This window comes from Coffea arabica, chromosome 7e (assembly GCF_036785885.1).
Source record: "Coffea arabica cultivar ET-39 chromosome 7e, Coffea Arabica ET-39 HiFi, whole genome shotgun sequence".
Lineage (NCBI taxonomy): Eukaryota > Viridiplantae > Streptophyta > Magnoliopsida > Gentianales > Rubiaceae > Coffea > Coffea arabica.
The window spans coordinates 14,789,331-14,816,145 of record NC_092323.1 but is presented as its reverse complement, the minus strand read 5'-3'; the positions used below and the strand labels follow the sequence as shown (position 1 = coordinate 14,816,145).

The 26,815-nt window shown below is 37.5% G+C and overlaps 1 protein-coding gene across 5 annotated transcripts; it reads left to right on the top strand.

The window, feature by feature from the left end:
• Positions 1-2,915: 2,915 nt before the first annotated feature.
• On the top strand, positions 2,916-26,794 carry LOC113702174 (uncharacterized). 5 transcript variants are annotated; one of them, XM_072058923.1, is made up of 26 exons: positions 2,916-3,073; positions 3,510-3,721; positions 3,826-6,036; positions 8,654-8,729; positions 9,646-9,768; positions 10,028-10,271; positions 10,365-10,811; positions 10,922-11,107; positions 11,203-11,493; positions 12,235-12,882; positions 13,584-13,977; positions 14,314-14,456; positions 14,718-14,867; positions 15,822-16,028; positions 16,743-17,303; positions 17,391-17,450; positions 17,541-17,869; positions 18,095-18,518; positions 19,529-19,996; positions 21,035-21,151; positions 21,346-21,467; positions 21,541-22,279; positions 22,417-22,671; positions 22,934-23,116; positions 25,055-25,396; positions 25,598-26,794. In XM_072058923.1, exons 2-26 carry the CDS (start codon positions 3,535-3,537, stop codon positions 26,345-26,347), a joined length of 9,657 nt encoding a protein of 3,218 aa, XP_071915024.1. In that variant the 5' UTR covers positions 2,916-3,073; positions 3,510-3,534; the 3' UTR covers positions 26,348-26,794. The 5 variants fall into 5 exon arrangements, with proteins under 5 accessions (XP_071915024.1, XP_071915023.1, XP_027079011.2 ...); XM_072058922.1 differs by having other exon boundaries at positions 2,934-3,073; positions 3,522-3,721; positions 10,389-10,811; positions 12,235-12,909; XM_027223210.2 differs by having other exon boundaries at positions 2,934-3,073; positions 3,522-3,721.
• The last annotated feature ends 21 nt before the right edge of the window (positions 26,795-26,815 follow it).

Here is a 26,815-nt window from a genome sequence, read left to right as displayed (position 1 = left end):
AACGAGAGACCAAAATTGATGTTACAAATAACAGTTGGGGGAAGGATCCTTTTCATGGAGAGGGATAATCCTTAGCAGCAGTTGTTAAGTCAACCATTTTTGTCGATTTTGTTTTATTTCACAATATGTACATTCATTTTTTCAGGATGTAATTCACTTTTAATACAAAAAAAGAGTATAACTCACTTTAAATACAAAGTAAGCATAAAATAAATTTTTATGAATCCCATATATAATGTTAAAAATGATATATATGCAATCTTTTAAATTTTATATTTTTTTGACCAATCATGACCGTTAACCTTTCAGAACGTTAATTGAATTCTGTCCCAGAGCCAAAGGTAGAAGAGCACTCGAATTTGGTTTACGAAGTGCCTCAACAACAGTACTCACACCAGACAGATCTTGATTACTTGACAAGACATATCCAGGCTTACCTTGGCTGCTCAGATCCGATTGGATTGCAGGTTTACTACGAAAAATTCTTGAAATATTTTCTGGACACATTTTAAATTATTTTTTTACCTTATACACGTTACGTCGCTAGAATTTAATTTTTTACAAAAGCTCCCAAAAATTCCAAACAATATGAGCTTTATCCTAGTTTTTTCAGGCTTAAAAGGAACAACTATAGTCACCTTGCCCAAATTACTTTACAATGAGTACACTTAAAAGAAACCATTGTAAGCCACCTCTTGAAAAGCCTTCTTTTCCAAAATAAGAAAAGAAAAGAAAAAAAAAGTGATAGTAAACCCTACGTGTCTGCGGTTGATAGCAAAATTTTATATCGGTTCAAAGCAACTATTTGACAGGTTTCGTAATTACTCTAAAACCAATACAAGAGTCCCATTTGGATCCATTTTAACATCCTAAGTAGGGCTGCAACTGAACCAAGTAGCTCGGCTCGAGCTCGCAAGCTACTTGGTTAGCAGCTCGAGTTCGAGCTACTCGTTAGAGCTTATCGAGTCGAGCTCGAGCTTGGAAATATAATACTCGAGAGCTCGACGAGCTCTATCGAGCTTTTTATAATATATATTTTTATTTTTATTATTGTGAAATATCAATAATATCCTTTATTTAAAATTATATATAAAATATTAATTTTTATTACTTGAGCTTGATTAGGCTTGATTGAGCTCAAATAAGCTCGATTGAGCTTGATTTAAATTAATTACATTTAATTAAACTCGAGCTCGAGTTCCATAAATTGATGTTGAGCTCGAGCTCGAACTCGAATTTTAAAAGCTTGACGAGATCGAGCTTAGTTATTTTGCCTCGAGTAGTGCACTACTCGAGACTCGACTCGACGGCACCCCTAATCCTAAGTGGATCCTATTTAATATGTAAATTAATAAGTGGAGTTTTTATATGTCTACATGAAACTTTTTATTTTTATTTTTATTTTGGACCAGCATGCTAAGTAGTAAAGAGGCTGCTTAGGATCGATATAAAATTTCTGGAAAGCTTTAACCTTTGCAAGTTCTGCGAAGTTTCACCAGAATCGGTGGGGTTCTCTGCTCTGCAAAGCCATTTGGCATTTAAGCAAGCTGTTCGTGATGTGGTGCTTGTGCTTGTTTGGTCCAGTTTGAACTCAGCATGGCCCAATGGCTGGTTTATTTGATGATAAGGCCTTGCCTTTTGAAGAGGGGGACAAAAAAGGGAAATTTGTCCCTAGGGGAAAAACTGTTATAGCTAGAGGTTTAAACTGAGAGATCACGAATGCGTTTGATAAAATTGAAATTTGAAATCTGAATTTGTTAAGTTATTGAATTGTTAAAATATTGAATTGAAACGTCGTATCACATTAAGTGATAAGTAAATAGTTTATTACTTATTTTTTGGAACAAGTTTTGCCTAGAAAATTCAGTGTTATTTAATTAATTCAGATGTTTAAATTTTGATTATCAAATGCATCTAAACATATTAAGATTCAAATCCATTAAATTTAATTGCTGAATTGAGTTCTCAAACTGGTGAAAAAAATATAGGTAATTTGTGGAGAAGAATAGTTCTTTTTGGTTGAAATAGAGGGAATCCATTTTTTTAAATATTTTTTGGTGAGTTTATGGTGTAAAAGAAGTGTGTATGAATAGTAGATTATTTGGGATAATTTTTTGAAAAATTACTGTAGAATTTTTTTTATATGATGATGTATGTGAGATAAGAAGGTACGACACATGTGAAATAAGAAGGTGATTAGAAAATGTATTGATAATACAAACAAATAAATTTTTACTAATAAACCACTAACCAAACTTTTTTTTTTTTTTTTTTTTTTTTGAGTGTATACCTGGAAAAGGGGTTTAAACTTTAGATGGGTCCATTGCCCATTTGTAACTAACGCAACACTTTCACATTATTCTTATTAAAAAAAAATGGCACAAATAATCCTTAACATTTCAGAGCTCACGCCTGTACTAAAAAAATTTGGACCCTAACATTTTCAAAAAGGCATTTTAATCCCAAAATTCCAATTATTATTATTATTATTATTATCATTTTATTTTTTCTTGATAAACTCACACGCATCACATGATTAACGTTTTATGTGGTTCGATCAATTAATCTTATGCCTACAAATATAAAAAAAAGCAAAATTTAATATTAAAAGTAGCAGTCCAGAGCTTAGAAAAATATTCTTAAAACCCAAAATAAATACAATAAGAGACAAAACGATAGAAAATTCAATACTTACGTAAGAATAACTGCTCCATGGTTGGCAGTTGGGGTGAGAAGTTTGGAGGGCAAAAAAGAGAAAAAAAAACACAAGAATAATCGAATTAAATATAATTCACTTGGAAAATTCGGTTAAATCCGACTCTTGCTGACCCGACAGAAATAGGGACATTCTAGTAATTTCAGAATATAGAACAGACAAATTTATAATTATGCAAAGCTTTCTTGGTCGACAACATAATTTACTCGAAACAAATAGGACATCGATCTTTCGTGCCTCCATTTTCTGTCTTTTTTCGAATTAAAAGAATAAGGGAAGTGAAAGAGGAGAAGAGAAGACAAGACCATGAGAAGAAGTAAACAAAACTGAAAAAAATTCTCCACTTCTCTACTTCAGGTTCCAAAATTCAAACCCTAACCTCTCTATCCATGCATTTTGTTCATATTTTTGTGTTTAAATTCGAATTTTGTTTCCAATTTATTTTAATTTAAGTAGTTTTGATTATTTCTGAGTTAAGGCCTTGTTTGTTGATTGGAAATTATCAAAGATTAGGTCTATTGGATTCTTATCGTCCTTAAATTAACTGGTATTTCTATTATTTCAGCTGCTTGATAAATCTTATGAAGTAAGAAAAAAAGAATGAGAAGTTAAAATTTGTTACGAATTTTCTGTAGTTCTTAAGCTGGTATATATATTTTTTCCCATAAGTAAGGTTCTGTTTATATATTTTTATTTTTTTGTAATTTTTTAATATCAAAAAAGGAGTTTCATTTTTGTATGATCATTTCCATTGTTGTTGTTTATTATTATTTTTTAAAATTTATGAGTTTAGTTAACTTTGTAGGATCGGTAAAGGTATGGCTATATCTGATGGGGTTGGTGATGCGGGGCCGGCTATATTGCAATTGCATACTTGGAGACCCTCTGAAAAGCGATTAATAAGAAACCTGTCAGAGTTTCGCAATGGTTCTATTTCTCCATCAAGAGAGCTTTTATTATTGCTTACGTACCAATGCGAAGCGTTGTTGCTTCCTCTAGTTAAAGGTAAAAAGGAATTGCTTGTGTTCGTCGGTAATTATGTTAATTAGCATTTAATGGTTGATCTAATAGTTAATTTCTTTTTTCCTCTGTCAATTGATACTTTTCAGAGCAATCAAGATATAGTAGGGACACTGAAATTAGTCGTTGTGAAGATCTAAAGAATCCTCATTTGGTAGTTTCTGGGTTGGACTCGAGGGAGAATTCGTTAGGCACTTCTGCAGCATTGGACGTGGGCCTGAGTAATGATCCATTAATGGAACTTCCAGGTCCGAGTGGTTGTGATTATATAAGTGATGTACATTCTTTGGCTTGGGGTCTGTGTGGAGATACGAACAAGCAGCACGAAGAGACTTCATTTAGGGAACTGCTTTTTGTGTCAGGCAACCATGGAGTTACTGTTCATGCTTTTTCTAATTCTTGTAAAACTGATGAAGTGTTGAGACCCATGGAAGAAGGTGAGACTTTACAAGGAGGGTGGGTGGATTGGGGACCATCGTTAGATGTTTTGCACAATATGGAGGGTGTAGAGGACTCCAGATTGGCTGATGAAGCCTCTGGGGCTGCCTCTTGTGAGAGCAGTAGTAGTGAAAGGAGCGGACTATGTACTTATATGGAAGCTCCAAAGGATGACATTTCTAGCTTAGTTGCTCCCAGAAGATGGTTGCGTACTTTCTTAACAAAAGTTCAGACAGTGAAGTCTGATGGTCACTTATGCACTAGATTACCGGAGAAGTTATCATTTCCTCCTTCTGCCAACATCATCTCATTTAGCATTTTCAGTGATGATTTATCTATTTTGGAGTTTGTTTCTCATAAATCTCCTGTGCTGACCCAAAAAGAAAGTTGCACCGTGTCAGTTCAAGATAGTGGAAACAGGGAGTGTAGAAATTCAGATGCAGGTTCAACTAGCACATTACAAGGCGCTTCTGTTCCATCTGACTCGGCAATTGGTGGGATTGACAGTTCTTGCAAAATTTTACGAGTTTTTTCTAGCAATTCGTATTGTTTAGTTGGTTTTGCCATAGAAATTATACGGCATAACAACCCTGATGTATCTGGAGGAAAAGAGAGTAATCTTGTAATTGCTGTGGCTAGGCTAGTCAGGTGGGGAATGCAATGGGTTTGCTCAGTCAAGCTTGATGAAGGTCCTGGTATAGTGGAATGGACAGACTTCAAGCTCTCTCCTGGTTTTCTTATTTGTCTCAGGAAATCTGGCTTAATATCTTTTTATGGTCCAATGAGTGGTGAGCATATTGCATCTCTGAATCTTTTGAATATTTGTCGATTACATCCTTCTTTAAGTTCCCTAACAGAAGAAGGCTTAGCTTTGAGACACAATGGATGCAATATGGATCACAAGGAAGATGCTGTATTATCTCATCAAACTGGCAATTTTGCTGGTACAAGAAGGTTTCGGAGTCTTCACATTGTTTCACACTCTGCATTGTTAGGTGTAGTTGATGAATTTGGTGTAGTGTATGTCATACATGTTAATGACCACATACCGGGAATGCGAAAATCTTTTGAAAAACCACTTCCTGATTATCCATGGTTAGGAATGGGAATATTGGCTGGCTGGGAGGTGGCCAGTGCTGAAATTGGCTGTCAAAGGGATATTTCTGATCTTTTGGGATGCCAAAGTGTTAGTAGTTCACTGGACATAAATAAAAGTTTCATGTCTGGAGTAAAGGCAGAAAATCATGATACAAGTGCAACCAGTGAAAGTGATACCAAGAAGCAAAGGGATAAATCTAACTTGTATAAAAGTAGTCAGCATGCTGCATCCCAGGTAATAGATAAGAAGAAGCTTGTTGGCTCTGATTTACCATCAAGTTTTATGAGACAGATATTCCTTCCTACTGATAGATCTAATGAAGATGATATTGTTTGTTTTTCTCCCTTTGGAATCACTCGCCTTGTTCAAAGATTCAACTGTCGTGAAAACAGCAAATTTATTGTTCATTCGAACTTGCTTTTGGACTTTGCTATAAATGATGAGAGAGAGTATAAAAGGCAAGGTTGGGAAGCTTCTATCAAAGAGGCCATTGGTTGTGTTTTCGAGGGTTGTCTATATTTGGTGACGGAGAATGGTCTTTCAGTTGTTCTTCCTTCTCTCTTAGCTTCTTCGAGTTTCTTTCCTCTTGAAGCTATTGGATACCGACATCTAAGTCCTGCTACTGGAACTAAGCTTGAGATTGATGAACGTTTGGGAATTGAAATATCCAAAAATCCTTGGCCACCTTGGAAGGTGGAGGTTCTGGATAGAGTACTGTTATACGAAGGCCCTGTGGAGGCAGATCAATTGTGCCAGGCAAATGGTAATACTTTTGTGAACTGGAATTAACATATTGTTTATTACACATATATTGTTCAGATTTTAAGCAAGTTATACCCTGTCTACATTGTGGTGTTATGAATATTTCCTTTCGTTGGGAAGTACAACTAATTGCTGTGAGTATGATCTGAAAAACATTACGTGTTTGTTTAGATCTTGTATTTTAGAGGAAGCTAGATATCTTTGATTTTTATCATGTTCCCTGAACGGATGGATGTACATGATTTTGTAGTTTTTGAAAATTGGTAAGACCTACTGTAGTAGGTTTGGCAAGTACAAGTGAAAAGTTCACTTAACAAGTCAAACTTTTATATTTTGTTTTAAAAGTCAAGTTTATGGGTAAAGAGTGGAAGTAGAAGATGGAAATGCTCACTTTTCTATCAGAAGATTGTAACATTGCAACATAATAGCTTAAAAGATAGAAGAAAAACATAACTTGTGAATCTGACTTTTGCATATGGAAGATTCCTTAGTTGTTTTGCCAGCTTATTTGGATATGTGCCTAGGAAGTCAACAGTGTGAGTGGTTGTTAAGGAGGAAATGAAATGATATGTGGAGTTTAATCAAGTAGCATTGTGGTGGAGAATGTGCAGAGGGTATATTACACGTATTTTTTTTTTCCTTTTTTAGTTTAAGTGGAAGGCGTCTAGGTTTAAATCTTTTTGCCTTGTACTTGATTCTTGAGTACAAAGATTCGACATTAAGTTCTTTAATACTAGCCATTTGCAATGAAGAGCTAATTCAAAAATTGGAATTATTGATGCAAAAGCCATATATAAGATGTAATTTCAGTCAATAGAATGTAAATCTTGACGATCATGAAATGTGTAGGACTACACGATTTGATATTTTGACAATCATTCTAGGTACGTGTATCCCTACTCTTGATATTCCCCCATTTGCTCTTGCTTGTGATGGACTGCATATGGCCTCGTCTAATTTGATAATGGATGAAAATATATAAGACCCAATGTACACAGTGACTCATGCAGACATCTAGAGGATAATGGTAACAGAATCATACAAATGGTTGGATTCTCCTGAAATATTTTGGAAGAATATATGATTAATTATATGTGGTAAAAGGCTGCTCGGTCTTTATCTCAGAATTCGAGGATTAGATGTGCAACTTGAATCAACACCCTCTGCAAATAACAGCTATTGTCTTTTAAAAGATAAGCCAATTTTCAATTGAGTTTGTGGTAATGAGAATTACCTCACTTTTATTTCTGAAGTAGTGAAGCTTTTGATACGTTTATTTTGGTTGGCTTTGGTTTCAATTGAAGAGTTTTCAGTATCATATGCACTAAGATGAACCTGTTTGTATACATTCTTTGATGTTTTGTGATGGATTTGCATATGTGACCATGTATTATGTCTATGGTTTGTAGCCTTTTGGTTGGTTTTTCACATTGGATAGTGGGAAGGAATTCTGCCTTTAAAATGAGTTTTGCCAAACATATGGTATTCGGTTTTATGGTGGTTGGCTGGCTGGTGGCTGGTCACAGTGGCAGATGGATTGAGCTTGCCGTGAGCCTTTGCACTGGCAGTGATGGCCGCTGGGCGATCCAGTGAAGGCAGTGGAGGAAGAAGGCATAGGAAAGAGCAAAAAAGGAGAAGATGGGGAACAAAATCAAAGAAAAAAGGAGACAAGTAAATAAATAAAAAGGAATGTGAGAATGGCACTGAAAGGTGGCTCATTGTAGGAATTTTTGTGGGTGAACTTTTTGTTTGAGTTGAATGTGTTTGATTGACTTGGTGAACTAGCCGTTGAAATCAACCAGATTTAGTGGCAGTAAATGATGGCCCATCTAAATCCTTTCGAAGTTTTCTATTATCTATATCAATTTTTTTCTGGGTGTGTATGGATGTATAAAATGATGTAGGTTAAAATCATCTATGGGCACTACCATTTTATGCTGCTCTGTGGTTCTGGTCCCTGGTTCCCTGCACCCCAACTAAACTACAAACACTTTAATCTATTGGTTGTCAATATCCTGCATTTTTGCAGTGGCCTAGCATATTTTGTACATTGACTACGTTTTTGGGTAACATTTTTTTAAAAAAATATTTGTATCCTGATAGCTGCTTCTCTTTTTTTTTTGCAACCCAACCAAGTACAAACACCTTAATCTGTTGGTTGTCAAATTAGGATGTTTGGGGTAATAAAATATGTTTTTTAGGACCGAGGTTTATTAGTTACTGGTACAATAGCTTGCCTTCTGAAAGTTTCTTTAAATGCAGAACATGCTAGTTTTTTTACGAGTCAGAGAATGTGTTTTTTACAGTCAAATTAGGATGTTTGGGTTAATAAAATATGTTCTTCAGGACCGAGATTATGGTACAATGGCTTGCCTTCTGAAAGCTTCTTTAAACGCAGAACGTGCTACTATTTTACGATTCAGAATGTGTTTTTTAGTCTGAAATATGCTTTATATGGACTCCTCTTTTGAGTTGACTATGGTTTTCCTAGTTTGTATCTTTTTAACTTCTTTGGGATGCATGCTGCCAGCATGTTTTTGGATGGCTAATCTCTCATTTTAATAGAAAGTTAAGGCTTGAGTAAGTAATGCATTACATAATTGTCACTATTGTTTCAGGATGGGACTTGAAAACTTCCCGAATAAGGCGCTTGCAGCTGGCTCTGGATTACCTGAAGTTTGGGGAAATTGAAAAGTAAGATTCAGTTAGCTTACAGTTGTTCTTGTTGTGAAACTTTATAGATATTGTAGTATCCTCAAGAATGCCAAACTTATGGGAAGTTTAAAACAGAATTCAGTTAAAATAATGATCTGAGGAACAATTTTTTTGGCTCAGATTTTTTTTTTTTTTGGCAGTTTGCTTCACATAGAAAAAGTTTGATTAGTTTTCTGAGGATTTTTGTGCTTTGGAGTTGAACTAATGTTATGTCTGCCATCAGATGATTGCATTTGGTAGATATGATAAAAAAGATTATCGGTGCCATAAGTGCAGCTTATTTTGTTCTGGTAGTTGGCAGTCTTTCCTCGGTACATTTGTTTGTTTGGAAACCTTATAAAGTGGGTCCTTTTTGTTCTCCCAATTGATAATTCAAAATTGTCTCCAAATCTTTTAGAAGCTTTGGAGTTTATGCCATGATTAAGAACTAGGACAGGATAATTACGTTGCTCAATCAGAGCTGGGAAATGAGTCTTTTCAAAGATCAAAGCCTTTCTCTGTCTCTGCCTCTCTCTCTCTCTCTTCCTCTCTCTCCCTCTGTCTGTCTCTCTCTCTGTCTCTGACACGCACACACACTAGAGGTGCATAGGCTTCACTCCTTTGTGCTAGTGGCAGCTGGTATATTTTAAATATGATTATGCTGGTAACTTTTTGCATGGATGTAGAACTCTGTATGCTAAATTAGGATTTTCCAAATGGTAGCCTGTTTAATGGTAATAAGTATGAGGTCTAGTAATTGAAGACGGATTGTAGATCTGCTTAATGCTTTATGTTTTATATTTTGGCTCGGTTATTGCTTAATGTAACGTCATGTTTCTAGCTAAATTTATCTCAAAATGTACTTGCCTTTAATAGATTGTTTGGAGCTTGATTGTGCTTCTTCATTGGTGAGCAGTTCTCTGGAAATGCTCGCTGTTATCCATCTTGCTGAAGAGGGCATCTTGAGATTGATCTTTGCTGCTGTTTATCTAATGTTGGAGAAAGTTAGTAATGATAATGAGATTTCTGCTGCATCAAGGTATGATGCTTCTCTACTTGGAATTTTCTATACTTTCTCTCCCCTTATTCCAACATTTTGGCAGATAGTAAAGCTTAGGACAGAAAGCTTCATCTTTGCATTATTTTTTTCACTCCCTTTTGAACTTTACAAACTGGAGAAGCCAACCTTTCTCTTCTTATGGTCTTTGGTCATTTCTACTCCCAATACGATCTTACTGTTCATTTGTTGTTCCGATAATGTGTGGAGTTATGTTTTTGATGGTTAGATTGTGATACAGGCTCCTTGCACTGGCATCCAGCTTTGGAATCAAGATGATACGCAATTATGGTTTATTACATCAGCAGAAGGAACTTTTGGATCAGAATGTAAGAGATGTCCAAGAATTTCCCATTCTACCTGCAGCAGGTGATGATGGATCAGAACATTTGAGGAGGATGTCAGATATGGCTCACTATTTGGAGATCATCAGAGATTTACAGATGCGACTGACTACCAAATTCAGACGGCTAGGTCATGGAATGGTATGGTTTGTGTTCTGCAGCTTATGCTGAATTCAGGTGAATTGACTTCTTGTGTACTATGTAGAATGATGTATATATTTCCTGATGTTCAAGGTGGATGGTCCGAACGCCTTACAGGTTATGGATGATCTTGTGGAGGATGAATCCAAGATTTCAGTTCCTTCTGGGGATGCATCATTGTTGGCTGCTGCAAGCCATCATGAATCTGTGCTTCCTGCATCTGAAAATGCAGAAAATTTGGCTTTGATCCCCATGGACACATTGAACAATGAAACATCTCTTGTTTCTGAAGGAAGCGGTCTTGGAAAAAGAATTTTTACCCCAGAGAATCCGAAAGATATGATTGCACGTTGGGAATTGGATAATTTGGACCTTAAGACTATAGTCAGAGATGCCTTAGTTTCTGGTCGACTTCCTTTGGCAGTTCTTAAATTGCATCTTCTTCGTTCAAGAGAATTTTTCACTGAGCAAGATACACATGACACATTTAATGAAGTTCGTGATGTGGGAAGAGCCATTGTTTATGAGTTATTACTCAAGGTAAGCCATTAATGCTTTGTAGGTATCTGAATTGAGTTAAAAGAAAATTAGGATTACTTTTTCTGCCCGTCCTTTTTTGGTAATAATACTTTTGGCGCTTTGATGGGTAGGGAGAGACATCTCTTGCTGTAGCAACTTTGCAAAAGCTTGGTGAAGATATTGAATCTAGCCTTAGACAGTTGCTTTTCGGGACTCTTAGGAGATCTCTTCGTTCGCAATTGGCCGAGGAGATGAAATTATATGGCTATCTTGGACTGCGTGAGTGGAACATATTGGAGAGGATATCACTTATTGAGGTATGTGGAACAGTTTAGTTATATTCCTATTACAGGCATTGAGATTTTACACAAGGGAATATTTTTGAGCTGACACTAGGTTGTTTTACGAAAAGAGGGTGTACCCTTGCAGTAGTTTTTGGAACTCATTCAGCACTCGGTGGAATGAGTTGAAGCAGGAATCTTGCAGAAATACATCAGAGGGAATCAGTTTCAGAGTATTGCATCCGCTACATAAGGATCTTATAATTGCATGTGGTGATATTGACGGGGCTGTGTTGGGATCCTGGACAAGCATAAATGGACATCCTGTTCCTCCTGAGGTTGATGATGACAGCTGTCATGCTGGGTACTGGACTGCTGCGGCTGTATGGTCTGATGTCTGGGATCAAATTACCATTGATCGTGTAAGGCATTTGCTATAAATTATTGATAATACTTTATGCTTCCTGATGGGTACTATGTTTTCCCTCTGAAGAGCATAATTTGAGTATATGTATTTAAAGAACAGAAGTTGCTGTGTCTTTTGATCTGGCATATTGTATTTTCTCCAAAGCATTGCATAGTATGAGCATCAATGCAAATGGTTCAAGTGGCCTTTCGTGGTGGCACAGGCTCTGAGATGGGCTTTTTGTTTACATTCAGAAGGGTTAGTGCATAATATAACATGTATCATTTTATTGTTAAAGGAAAGATGAACTTCTGGTGCTGGTTGTTAGAAATGCAGGTCAATTTTGTTTGGTAACTGCTGTAATAGTTTCTACTGATTTGACATAATTCCTACCTTGGCAGGACTCCAGCTAAGCTTTAGGTGTCTAGAGCTGAACTTGTACACCTCTTTTTCTTCTTTGATCCTTTCACAGAAAAGTGCCCCATATAAGAGAAAAGGAAGGGAAAATATGTGGAAGTTTTGTTGCCTCTTCCCTCCCCTGTTGTTAAATAAATAACAGAGGATATTATGCTGTGGTTGCCTTCTTTCTCCAAAGCACTGCAATCTCTTTACTGCTTGTGTTATTTTGTTGCTGTAGCCTTGTCACATTCTGTTTTCTTGTTGTAGAGCAGTTGAGTTATTTATACATGATTGACTAGGTTTTATTTTGACAAATATTTGAATTCAACGATGAGCTAATACTACTCTTTTTGTGCAGGTAGTGCTGGATCAACCTTTTCTTATGGGTGTTAACACTTTGTGGGAATCACAGCTTGAGTACTACATGGGCCACAATGACTGGATGCAGGTTTCAATGCTCTTAGAGGTGATTCCATCATATGCATTATCTGGTGGGGCACTAAGCATTAGACTGGACTCTATGCACTCTGATTCAGTGGTTGAATATGGCCGGGAAATCCCTGACTATGCCAATTACGTATGTTCACTTGATGAACTGGATGGTGCGTGCATGAATGTCCCAAACATTAAGATTTTCAGGTTTCCAACCAATGATATGTGCTCCATGTGGCTAAGAATGCTTATGGAGCAGCAGCTTGCTAAGAAATTTGTGTTTTTGAAGGATTATTGGGAAGGGACTGCAGAGATAGTGCCTATTCTAGCACGGTCAGGTTTCATATTTGACCTACATGGTTCTTCAACCCTGGAGGAGTCGGGTGAGGGCTTGACAGAGTTTGTGCTTTCAGTTACTGATGCTACATTTCATCCCGGTGCTATCCTTGCTTTACACAAACTTATGGTGCAATTCTGTGCACAATGTAACCTCCTGAATCTCTTGGATATTTATTTGGACCACCACAAATTGGCAGTAGATCAAGATTCTCTTTCTTTGGTGCTGGATGCTGCAGTACGTGGACCCAAATTAACATTTGGGGTATTATTTATGTCATTGCACAACTTTGTTGCTAAGCTTTCATCCACATGAACTTTTCAATGACTGTTAATTTCTTTTTTGACCATTTAAAGATTAAGAGCTGCACTAAAGATATTCAGATTTTAGGAGTTTGGTTTACTATAGAAATTGTGCTTTCATGAAAGTCTAGCAAAATAAGTTCTCACAATCATGAGGCTGACAGGGCTTCTTTTCAGTGTAGTAAAAGTCACCCATATTAAAAGAGCTTTTGCTATATATCCTTTTCTTTTCAGAGCGTGGGAATTGATGAAGCTAATATCATTCCTTATCATTAACGTATTATTAAGATTCCAATCTCATTTATCGTAACTTTTAAGAACCATGTGGTAATTAATGATGGAAAATGCTCAAGTTTTCTTGGAAGCATATTTCATAGTTTGATTGTTATGGTTTGTTAAACTTCCCACTCCCATCCATAATGATACCGTTATGTTTGGCTTTCAGATTCTAGTTATATTTAGCATTTTGACGATGTGTTTTCTCTTTCTGGCTTGTAGAACTCGTGCTTAAACCCCATTTTGCATTAAGAGGAATGGAAGATAATTTCTAGCTGACATCTTAGGTTTCTCTTTTTATCATACTTTGTAAATGTGCCTTTATTCATGCTAATATAGTGAATGCATTGCTTTCCATAGGGAGACAATCAGTGGGCAAAATTATTGCTCTTTCAAAGGGTCAAGGGAAAGGAATATGAAGCATCATTCTGTAATGCGCGTGCTGTAGCATCGCACAATTTTCTTCCTGGTAACAATATCGGTGTACTAGATGTTGATGACATAATGCGTACTGTGGATGACATTGCTGAAGGAGCCGGAGAAATGGCAGCTTTAGCAACCTTAATGTATGCACCTGTTCCAATTCAAGAGTGTCTGAGTAGTGGGAGCATTAACAGGCACTTTAGTTCTGGGCAGTGCACTCTGGAGAACCTTAGGCCAGCTCTGCAGTGTTTCCCTACACTGTGGCGCACTCTTCTGGCAGCATGTTTTGGACAAGATCCCAGTTGCAACATGTTTGGTTCTAAACTACAAGGTAATGCAATCTGACCAGATTGGGGTGGTGGGGCATTGGGGTTGGTGAAAGAGGGGATGGGGAGGGGAGAAGAGGGAATGGAGGAGGAAGGGAAAGGGGAGGATAGAGGGGGGAGGTGGCGAGAGAGGTTGGGGGTGGGGGGGGGAGGAGTGAAAGGGTGGTGATTGTTGTGGAGGGAGAAAAGGTTGTGTTGGTTTGTTTTTTGGGTGGTTCTGGGATTTTTTTGGGTATTTTGTGAGATGTTGCTGTAGACTTGTATCTTAGAAACTTTTTTTTAAGAGAAACACCATTACCAAACAGATCCTCTGGTCACCTAATTGTTTGTCTGATATTCAGTGTCTGGTTATTCTGATTTGCTGCACTATTTGAATTGGCGGGAGAACATATTATTCTCTTCTGGACGGGATACTTCACTTCTACAGATGCTTCCGTGCTGGTTTCCCAAGGGTGTACGGAGATTGATTCAGCTATATATACAGGTTACTTGAGAAATTTTATTCTGTCTCATTCTGCTTACGGAGAGCCATCTAGTTAATCTAGATTGTTATCTTTGCTGGCAAAGCTACAGTCATGAACTTTGCAGTAGTCATTAGTAGTTTGTTCTTGAATAAGATAGATGCAATTGTCTTCTTAAATAAGTTATAATGAGTCATCTTTTTTGGTACTTGGATCACTTTTACATGATTGTTGTGTTTGGATAAGTGCATGGAAAAGTGATATTTTTCTACACGTCATGGCAGGGTCCTCTTGGTTGGCAATCCATGGCAGATTTGCCAATAGGAGAATCCTATTGGCCAAGGGATTTGGATGATCCCAATATCAGTGCCATGTCATGGGAAGCTGCTATCCAGAAGCATATTGAAGAACAACTTTGTGCTTCTTCCTCGGAGGTGAGGCGAGGCGAGGCGAGCTCTTCATTTTCTGTTTTATTGTATATAATGTTCTTGTGCTTTTGAGTTTCCAATTTTGACTTGCAAAGAGTTTCTGCTTAGATCAATAAAGTCTTGGTTTCTGGTCAATTAATAAATCTAACCTTTTTTACTTTCTAAATTCTGAATTGCACATTGGTTATCCTGACTGTTACCATATAGGGGAGGTCCTAATTTCTGGGATTGAGGGCCTCAGCAATTGCCTTCCAGAACAATTGCGTAGGCAATTCATGTTGGAGATCCCACCATTTCGAAATTGTGTGGCGGGAATCGGAAGTTGGGGAAATTTAAAAATGTCATTTGGCCCGGCAGTTAACAATACAGGCTCAAGGAACTTTGTAGTATTAGTTCATACAAGTGTTGTTTTAATGTATGTGTCTGCAGTGTTACTCGAGCAATAGGTACTGACAATACCTGAGTCCCCTGATAGCCAATTGCCATTTCCCTTCTAACTTTCCAGCCCTGAACAGTGAAACTCTCCTATAAGCTTTTCATATCACATGATCAGAAAAGGGGATGTTGTTGGTTACCTGTCACAAAGTTACTAGTCCTTTGTCTTTCATTTGAAATTCCTTCTAAATCAGGGGAAAGGGGAAATTGGTTAAGAGATTGTCCAAAACCTACGTACTTAGCTGGTTGAATATTGGATGCCACTAACAAGAATTTCGTAAGGACAAAAAAAAAAAAAGAAAAAGAAAAAAGGGAAATGTTTTTTTTTTTTTTTGGTTCTCAATATGTTTTTATCAGAATTGTAACTTGTATGAAATATCTAGTGCAATTTGAAAATGTTGTGAAATCTTTTCAGTAGCTTCTATTTCAGTTTACAAATGTTAACTGATCCCCAATTGCCTTTTTTTTTTTTTTTTTTAAGTTTCTTGGATTTTTTCTCATCTTAGTTGCTTCTCTTGGCATTAGGAAGCTGGTCTTGGTCTCGAGCACCATTTGCATCGTGGGCGTGCACTGGCTGCTTTTAATCATCTCCTTGCTTTGAGAGTTCAAAAACTGAATACAGAAAAAAGAGGGTCCTCTGGAACCTCAGTACCTGGGCAAACAAATGTGCAGTCAGATTTACATGCACTTCTTGCACCTATATCTCAGAATGAGGAATCTCTTCTTTCAACGGTGTGGATCACTTGTGGTTTGTTTTGTTTATGTAAAAAAGTGATTGCATTTTTAAGTGGACATTTTTTTATCCTTTGTTTGGTTAATGCCTATATCTTGAAGTTCACTCTTCCGCTGTCCTGACAAGTAGTAAGTAGTTTGTCATCAAGGCAGTTCTTGAAGTTTGACAATGTTATCGAATAAAAGTGTTTAAGGAGTCAAGGAGATTGTAGGTCTCATGACATCATTTAAATTATTGGACTTCAAGTATATCATATGCCTTCAATGTTGAGATGCATAACATGTTTTTCCTTCATGCCATAGGAATAGAATACATGCAAGTTTGGCAGGGCTATTCTAATAGTTCTTCATGTTACTAAAAATAGTATGGTAGTTTGAATAAGGTGCTGGATTTTGCCGTGTATGGGCAAACTTTTCTGGCATTCCTTTCAAGGGCCCATTCATTTTTAGAACCTGAAGTCTCCCTACTTCACGACCACAGGATTGATGTTAGTTGGCTTTTAAGTGTAAGCCCAAGTGCGAACTCACAGCTCTGTGGTACCCATTTTCATAAGCAAGGACAAAAGCCAGATGAATTAGTACTTGGGTGTGATCAATTGGTTCAGCTATTTTATTATCCTCGCATAAGCATATGTAATATTCAGATAACAAAACTAATTACATGTAGCGCAACACTTATTGACTCATGATAGAGTTTGCGACTTGTATGTATAGGTTGTGCCCCTCGCCATTTTGCATTTTGAGGATTCAGTGTTAGTGGCTTCTTGTGCTCTTCTTTTGGAGTTATGCGGTTTGTCTGCCAGCATCCTCCAAATTGACGTTGGTGCTTTAAGAAGGATATCTTCTTTCTATAAATCTGGTGATCATGGAAATCAAACAGTGGAACTTTCGCCCAAGGGTTCCGCTGTACATACAAAATCTATTGAAGGAGATGTAACAGAATCTCTTGCTCGGGCATTGGCAGATGATTATCTTCGCAATGAATCTTCCATTTGTGTAAAGCAAAGAGACCTCCAGAACAATGTCACTGGAAAATTGCCAACAAGAGCTCTCATGATGGTCCTGCAACATTTGGAAAAAGCAAGTCTTCCAGTTTTTGGTGGTGGGATGACGTGTGGTTCGTGGTTAGTAACTGGTAGTGGTGATGGAACTGAGTTGAGGTCTCAACAGAAAGCTGCAAGCGAGAAGTGGAATCTAGTCACGGTTTTCTGTCAGATGCACCAGATGCCCTTAAGCACCAAATATCTTGCTTGCTTAGCTAGAGATAATGACTGGGTATGCTCTAGTTTGTGGTCATAGCCTTAGTTTTACATCAATATCTATTTTCCATCGGATGTCACATCTCAAGTATTTTGCTGCCAGGTTGGGTTTCTATCAGAAGCTCAAGTTGGAGGATACCCTCTTGAAACAGTCATACAAGTTGTATGCCTCAAGTCCCTTTTAACTGTTTACAGTTCTATTTAGTAACATCTTATGATTTGCTCTAATACTTTTGATATCTGCTATTTCCAGGCATCAAAGGAATTTAGTGATCCACGCCTGAAAATTCATATATTAACAGTTTTGAAAAGCATGCAATCACGAAAAAGAGTTTTTCATTCACCAAATTCAGATATTGCTGGGCAACAGTTTGAAGTTTTCATATCAGATGAAAACCTTTATGCATCTGTTGAACTCTTTGGTATAATAGCAGAATGTGAGAAACTTAATAATCCAGGTGAAGCTCTTCTCTTGAAGGCCAAAAACTTGAGCTGGTCAATTTTGGCTATGATCGCAGCATGTTTTCCAGATGTATCTCCCTTGTCATGTCTGGCCATTTGGCTGGAAATAACTGCAGCAAGGTGGCATTTATCTCTCTCTTCTTTACTGTATATAAAACAGACTTGCTCACACATGCATTTCCTGATATAAATATCACTTGCTACACTGTCTTTAAGCTTCCATTACTATATTATGCCAATTTCTGCACAGAGTTTGTATTCTCAGGATTTATCATGAATCTTCCCAATGATATTTTTCCATGTGTACTTGGATATGAATTTGATTTAGTATGCTTTCTAAATCAGGGAGACTTCTGCCATCAAAGTTAATGACATTGCTTCCCAGATTGCAAATAACGTTGGAGCAGCTGTTGAGGCTACTAATTCCCTGCCAGTGGCTGCTAGAGCCCATACATTTCACTATAACAGGAAAAGTCAGAAAAGGAGACGGCTTATTGAGCCCATGTTGGAAAATTCATTGTCTTTGACAGCTTTTGATGTATCTACCACTTCTGGCGGTGCAAAGTTTGAAGAAATCATGCCTGAAGAGGAAAGGGGACAAAAAATTGATGAAGATGTAACCGTGTCATCTAATTCTGATGAAGTAGTTAATTCCCTTTTGAGAATGGTCGCTGTTCTGTGTGAACAACACCTGTTCCTTCCATTGCTGAAGGCATTTGAGATATTCCTGCCATCCTGTTCTCTCTTACCTTTTATCCGTGCACTTCAGGTATGTGTAAGTTGCTTTGCATTTCGAATTACTTCTTAGTGCAGTTTTTTGAGGTAAGGCATTAAGGCACCTTTGTTTTCTAGTAAAACTGGTTGGGGTCTGCCAAACCCCTTGCTGTCTCAGGTGGTTTTCTTCAAACCCAAAACAAAAAAAAAAGGTTGACACAAATCTGCTTAGTCCAATTTCTTTCCAATAAATTTCCACTGCCCATAAAGGGAACTTAGCCAGATTTCTGAATTATTGCAGTATTATTTATATTTATATCGACACTGTTTCATTACAGCACTGATTTTTATTTTTCAAATAATAAAAATAAGTTCCAACTCCATATACAACCTGTGTACGTTGCTGGTGCTGATTTATCTTGTATGCTCAAAAGGAAATTGCATCTCTTTCTCATGATGTGGCCTGCTATCCATCTAAATGGCTACTTTTTTCCACACACTGCCAGGACATTTCAGATTTGAAATATTTTTGAAGTGTATCTCTGAACTATTGTATTGGCTTAAATTTTGTAGCACAAAAGGAAGAGTTTCAAATGTGTTTACAGTCTAGCGATCATCATTGTGATGATCTGAATCATTGACAAATTAGCGGGTCTTTGTCTCAGTATCAATAATGATAAATATGTGGTTTTGCATTTGGACAGCTTCATTGTGTTAGGATGATTAATTTTGTTTCTAAATGTTATTCCACTATAGGATTTCAAGCTGCTTAACAGCAATTGATGAAGACACTGACCTAACACTTTATGCAAAATAACCAGATATCGTGGATTGATGATTAGGGATAATAAAGAAATGAGCTCTTTGTGCAATCCATAAACCTTTAACCAGACACGAACTTCTTCAAACTAATCTTATATGAGAAAAAATTGATTGAAAATGTCTCTGTATTGGGCTCAAAAAGTTCTTTGTAGCTTTCATTGGATCTCTGAGCATGAAAATGTAGCTAGAACTTTAATATTTCTGTTTTTTTTTTCTATTATTTGTGTATGCTATAACTTGCAGGCATTTTCTCAAATGCGCCTTTCAGAAGCTTCAGCACATCTAGGGTCCTTTTCTGCCAGAATTAAGGAAGAACCTTCTCAGACACAAACAAATTTTGCAAGGGAAGGACCAACAGGGAGCTCGTGGATAAGTTCCATAGCTGTGAAAGCAGCTGATGCGATGCTTTCGATGTGCCCTTCACCTTATGAGAAAAGATGCTTATTACAACTTCTCGCTGCGACTGACTTTGGTGATGATGGATCTGCTGCAACATATTATCGGCGACTTTATTGGAAAATAAACCTTGCAGAACCTTCACTACGTAAAGATGATGGCCTCCATCTTGGAAATGAGACGCTAGATGATGCTTCCCTGCTAGCAGCATTAATAAAGAATGGTTGTTGGGAGCAGGCACGCAATTGGGCCAAGCAACTGGAGGCTAGTGGTGGATCTTGGAAGTCTGTTATACACCATGTTACTGAAATGCAGGTATTTATTTGCTTCACAAAGCTTTTATTCCACATTAATATCATCTATGATTTTGTTTTTTGCCTATACTTTTTGAACAAGGTCTTCTACCTGCTTGCAGCTGAGGTTTGCTTTTCTGTTTTTTTTTGGTCATGGGAGTATCATGTACTATTCACTTAAAACTGCCAAAAACTGGTGAATTGGCTTTCACGGCATATATTGTGAAGCTTTTCCCATTGATTTGTCAAAAGTTGGCATTTTAGCTTTTATTTCTCTCGGGTATTCTTCAGGAAATAGTAAGTTATGTTGCTCTTACAAATGAAACTTGTGGGCTCTACATGACACTAATGCATGTTCTGTAATGACTCTCCTAAAAGTGATTGTCCCAATTCCACCATTTAAGAGCCCTCCATTCCTTTTAGGTCTATCCTTGACTCTAAACTTATTGGATAGCCTGTGGTAGACTAAAGTTGATTTTACTTTTGTTGGATTATCTTGTTTATGTCAAGGAACTGCATGTGTACTGTTTTTTAGCTAAAAAGGAGATCTGTTAGGTAGAGAGTGGTCAGAAACAGGGCATTTCTAGGAGAAGGCATGAAAACACCTGACTCAGAATGTTTTTAGCTTGTTGGAGTTGGTAAATTCGATGAGTCTATTTCCAAGAACCGATGTTCTGTCCATAAGTTGTAAGTTATTCATAAAAACCACTATCCAATGTTGAATTAATTCAGGACCTGAGTCACCTCGTGTGTTATGGTCTGCCATTATTAATTATTATAACCTTATATCTTGAACTTGGCTGTTTCAACAATTCATGTTCTAAAGTACCATATAGCTCATTTAGGTGCCCTAACAAATTCTGCTCTATTTTACTAGGGATCCATTATGTTGCCTGTTATTTTGCATGCCAGCACAAAACTTGATACTTTCAGCTCTCTTCATGACTTAATTGAAGGGTTCCCATTCTTTGTGAAACTGCATTTTCTTTCTAGTATAGAGTTAGATCATGCGTCAATTTTGATGTGAACTCTGCATATTTTCTTGTGCACATGGATCTAGGCTGAATCCATGGTGGCAGAATGGAAGGAGTTCCTTTGGGATGTCCCAGAAGAGAGGGTTGCTTTGTGGGGCCACTGTCAAACACTTTTTATCAGATACTCCTTCCCAGCATCACAGGTTTGTTTATTTATTTATTTACACGTACTAGATGCGTAAGTTAGCATCGTCCTTTCCACTATTTTGAAGTCATTGCATCTTCGCTTTTGCCCTGTCTTTATTTCTTCTCTTGAATGAGTAGAAACAAAGCACCTGCTGTTTTACACAAATTTTTTCGTCTTCAGTCAATTTGATTTTCTACTGTTGCTCTGTAGGCAGGGTTATTTTTCCTCAAACATGCAGAGGCAGCAGAGAAAGATCTCCCAGCAAGAGAGCTTCATGGACTATTGCTGCTTTCTTTGCAATGGTTGAGTGGAACAATAACTCGGTCTAATCAGTAAGTGTCTGTAAGGAACAACTTATGCTACATACCTTGCATAAAATTATATTCTGACTGACTAATTTTACAGGGCATGTCCTCTAAACCTTCTGCGAGAGATTGAGACTAAAGTGTGGCTTCTAGCTGTAGAGTCAGAAGCTCAGGTGAAAAGTGAGGGGGATTTCCCCCAGAGCAATTGTGGTAGGGAACTTGGGATTGGGAAGAGCTCCAGCATTATGGATCATACTGCAGACATCATCACAAAGATTGACAATCATTTGAATTCAATGAAAATGAAAAGTGTAGACAGAAGTGACTTCAGGGAGAATAATCAGACACAATTAAAGACCCATCAAGCATTAGTAGACGACTTTATGGCTTCCACCGGAGGGAACAGCAAGGCAAAAAGGAGAGCCAAGGGCTTTGTGCAATCAAGACGGCCTTTAAATGATGCAGTGGATAAAAGCAATGAGTTTGAAAGTGTCTTCTTCTCCCAGAGTCACAGAGATGATTCACAATTAGTGGATGACAACTTTAAATTTGAAGCATCCCTTTCAAGGTGGGAGGAAGGAGTTGGACCTGCAGAGCTGGAAAGAGCCGTTCTTTCATTGTTGGAGTTTGGACAAATTGCAGCTGCCCGACAGCTGCAACATAAGTTGTCTCCAGGTCAAATTCCATATGAATTTGTTGTCTTGGATGCTGCTTTGAAGCTGGCTGCTCTCTCAACTCCAAACAACAAAATGTCTGTCTTGCTATTGGATGATGAAGTGCGCTCTGTGATACAGTCTAACAATTTCGTGGCTAATCATCAAGTGATTGAGCCACTTCAGGTACTGCATAATTTTGTTTTCCACTTTTCAATTTATGTTATTCAATGGCTTTAGACAATACTTAAATGCTAGTTACTTCAATTTAAGTTGTTTGCATAGGACAATTTTTTAATGCTAATAAAAATTATCTGAGGTAGGTATTGGATGGTCTAGCAGCCATACTCGCTGAAGGCCGTGGGCGAGGAGTTTGTAAGAGAATTGTGGCTGTTGTAAAGGCTGCAAATGTTTTAGGTCTGTCATTTTCAGAAGCATTTGATAAGCAGCCAATTGAACTATTGCAGCTTCTTACTCTCAAAGCACAAGATTCATTTGAAGAAGCAAATCTCCTTGTGCAAACGCATTCTATGCCAGCTTCTAGTATTGCTCATGTTCTTGCAGAATCCTTTTTAAAGGTCTGTGTGTTTTTTATGGTTTGTCCTTCTTAGTGTGTAGATGTTCAATTAACATCCTAGAATAGATCTTTGGCATCTGCTAAGGGCTATGTAAGCTTTGTCTTGTTTTGGTTGAAATAAGTCTGAACAGGGATTTTGGAAGTTGAATTTTAATTTTATAATTATTTACTGATCCTTTGTCAAGTTATTTTTGTTTTTGGTGGAAGTTTATGATGTCTGGCACTTTTATTGAAAAGTCTATTTATGTTTGTTGTTGAATTAGGGCTTATTAGCTGCACATCGTGGTGGATACATGGATTCCCAGAAGGAGGAAGGACCTGCTCCTTTGTTGTGGAGATTTTCAGACTTCTTGAAGTGGGCCGAGCTTTGTCCCTCAGAACCAGAAATTGGCCATGCGTTGATGCGTTTGGTGATCACTGGGCAAGAAATACCACATGCCTGTGAGGTAGTATGGCAACTGTTTGTCTTTTCTTCTTTTACCTCAGTATCCCTTGTATCTAATTAAATTGCTTAAAACTGAAAGATTAGGGATTGTGCTGGTTGCAAATTGAATGTGTAATAATTGGCAAAATCTGATGTGGGGCAATAAGGAACATTCCTAGTCCTAGTTCACTAAAATTTTGGTTTTCAAAGTGTGTATAATGACTAACAAGATGGATGGTGTCTTGGTAATGTTTTACTTTGCATTCAATAGAATAGTTCCTAGTCCTAGTCCACTAAAATTTTGGTTTTCAAAGTGTGTATAATGACTAACAAGATGGATGGTGTCTTGCTAATGTTTTACTTTACGTTCAATAGAATAGTTGGAGTCTGGGTCATAGGTGGAAGTTTTTAGCCAAGTATAGTGACACGGAAACTTTATTCATCCTCAGCTCTGGTCTTTTAATGGTTTCCTCTTTTTTTTTTTTTGGCATGCGAATTGTTGTTATTTTTAGCTTCTTCTGCATAAACAATATAAAAGTTCCCTTTAGATTTGTGAGCTTAATTTTGGATGATAATCTGATATGCAATAACTACCTCCAGTCTAAAAATGAAATACTGTGTTATCTTTGGATGTTGATGTTTTCCCCTTCTAAATTACCTTTTAATTAGTCAAATTCTTTTTCGCGTCCTTATTTGTTTCCTTATTTTCTCATTCTGAAATGTTCAGTTAGTTTAGTATTGATAGGAATACTATTGAGCGCATAAATTCATTTGAAGTTGGAGGACTGTTGCAACTAAACTTTGACATGTTGGAGCTTTGCTTTGTGAAACTTGATGGCCTATGGTCTAAGCTGCCAAGATACAATCATCAATTTTGCGACTAGATATAAGGATGTAATATTTGTTTCATGGGTTATGGATTGAATTAACAAGGTGTGATCATCTGAATAAAATCATCGCAATTAGCGCGTTAACCTCTTTTTTTAAGTTTTGGTGAATGGAAGATCTACATCCTTATTGAACAACTTGTTGGCACTGTCTCTTTATTGAATTATTTGTGCGGTGTCCTCTCAGTCAAGTTTCAGGTGATTTAAATGGTGTTTTTTCCATGCTTGGCTTGAGCCTCTTTTCATTCTCTACTTTCACCCTTCCTCATTTTATGGAAGTCAGTAGTATTTGACCAAGTTATTTGTCTATTTTGGGTGTGAAAAAGAGGAGAAACTGAACGTCATATATTTCACATCAATTCTTCCCTTATAAGAAGCATGTTAGAATCCTGCTTTTCTCCTACACAACTGGAAAAAAAAAAGATTTTTTTTTTTGCCCACGGGGGCGGGGATGCCTGGCCAAGGGGTTGTTAGTGTTGTTTGTTGAATAATAATCACCTCATTCCTCAAATGTTCTTTCAGCTGTATTTGCAAGATAGATAAATGTAGTAAAAGAGAGTACCTTTTCCATGTTCCTCCTTTTGCTAAGCTTTGAATTCTATTTAGATTGTTATTGACACCTTTGTCAATATGTTTCTGTTACCATAAATCCTGTTACTGTTCTTATTGCTGGGCCTGTAGACAGTATGTCTAATATTTAACACATGAAGAACTAGCACTACATAGACTTTGCTGAAGTGCAGCACAGGAGTAGGTAATTTGCTGAGAAATTACTGAGTGTCAACATGCTTCAAAGATTCTGTCAGATTGTCAGTAAATTGTGAAGTTCATATTTAAACAGGAAAGAAATGGACTTAAAGATAAGTCTTCACCACAAAGTACAGCACTTGTAGTTTGACAAATAATCAAAAGTTCATAGTTCTAAAAGCTTGAATTCTTTGACTTGTTTCTTGTAAGTGACCTTGAAGGTATTAAGTGTACCTTACTTTGAGATTGATGAAGAAAAAAATTTTAAAAAGGGTTCCTATGCCAGAGGGGGGTCAACATTTAATTATTTGGAACTGATTTTTCAGGTTGAGCTTCTGATACTGTCCCACCACTTCTACAAGTCATCAGCATGCCTGGATGGTGTTGATGTTCTTGTAGCTCTTGCAGCAACCAGGGTAGAAGCTTATGTATCTGAGGGTGATTTCACGTGCTTGGCTCGTTTAATAACTGGAGTCGGAAATTTCCATGCGCTGAATTTCATACTCGGAATCCTTATTGAAAATGGTCAACTTGATCTTCTTCTTCAAAAGTATTCTGCTGCTGCAGATGCAAATACAGGCACCGCTGAAGCAGTTAGAGGATTTCGTATGGCTGTTCTTACGTCACTCCAGCAATTCAACCCCCATGATCTAGATGCATTTGCCATGGTAATTATTTATAATCTTCTTAAAGATAAGCTAATTATTAGCATAAAGTAAATTGCAGTTTCTGTTGTTTCATTGCAATTGTTGGTTCAGCTTCTCTCCCTATCCATTTCATTTCTTCACCAATTGAAAACATCTGATTCTCCATTTCTTGCAATTGGTACATCTGAAAAGCTTGATATCCTGTTCCCGGCTTTCTTTCAGGTTTATAATCACTTTGACATGAAGCACGAAACTGCTGCTCTCCTGGAGTCACGTGCAGAGCAATCTTCTCATCAATGGTTCCTCCGTTATGACAAAGATCAGACTGATGATCTACTGGAATCTATGCGGTATTTTATTGAAGCTGCTGAAGTTCACTCCTCCATTGATGCTGGCAATAAAACACGCAAAGCTTGCGCTCAGGCATCACTCCTCTCTCTTCAGATTCGAATGCCAGATTTGCAATGGCTCAATCTTTCTGAAACTAATGCACGAAGAGCACTAGTTGAGCAATCTCGTTTCCAAGAGGCACTAGTCGTTGCTGAAGCCTATGGTCTTAACCAGCCAAGCGAGTGGGCCCTGGTGCTTTGGAACCAAATGCTCAAACCAGAACTCACTGAACAGTTTATGGCCGAGTTTGTTGCTGTACTCCCTCTCCAGCCCTCAATGCTTGTTGAGCTTGCAAGATTTTATAGGGCTGAGGTTGCTGCCAGGTGGGACCAATCCCAGTTTTCCGTGTGGCTGACAGGCGGAGGGCTGCCAGCTGAGTGGGCGAAGTACCTTGGTAGGTCATTCAGATGTTTGCTGAAAAGGACTAGGGACTTGAGGTTGCGGCTGCAGTTGGCTACGACAGCCACCGGGTTTATTGATGTTATTGATTCATGTAACAATGCGTTGGATAAGGTTCCTGAAAATGCTGGGCCACTTGTCTTGAGGAAAGGGCATGGAGGAGCTTATCTCCCTTTGATGTGAAAATTTGGGCATGAATCACTTGAAATTGGATCCTTGAGATCTTGAACACGATTTTAGCGGTGCTGCATTATGATATCATCACGACAGATCTCCTGCAATTCTCTGTGAACAGCACCAAGCAAAGCATGCCAAGAAATCAACATCATGTACTGACAATGAGTTTGGAGTTTTCTCCAAGATAGCCAAGTAGAAGCAGTATCAATCCTTGATGAAGACTAGGCAGGTTGTTTTTTTTACAGAAATCTTGTGAATATAATGCAGTTTCGGCATAAATTTTTTTTTTTTTTAAAAAAAATTTTCCCCCAACTTTTTCATACCGGGGCGAGCTGATTTGAGTGTACGAGTGAAATTTTGGCCTGTAAGAAATGTACATGATTAGAACTGTACAATATGTACATAGATATTTGAAGTGAAATTTATCTGAAGTGGCTGGTTTTTCTTGAGGTACTCGAGGCATAATTATCAGTT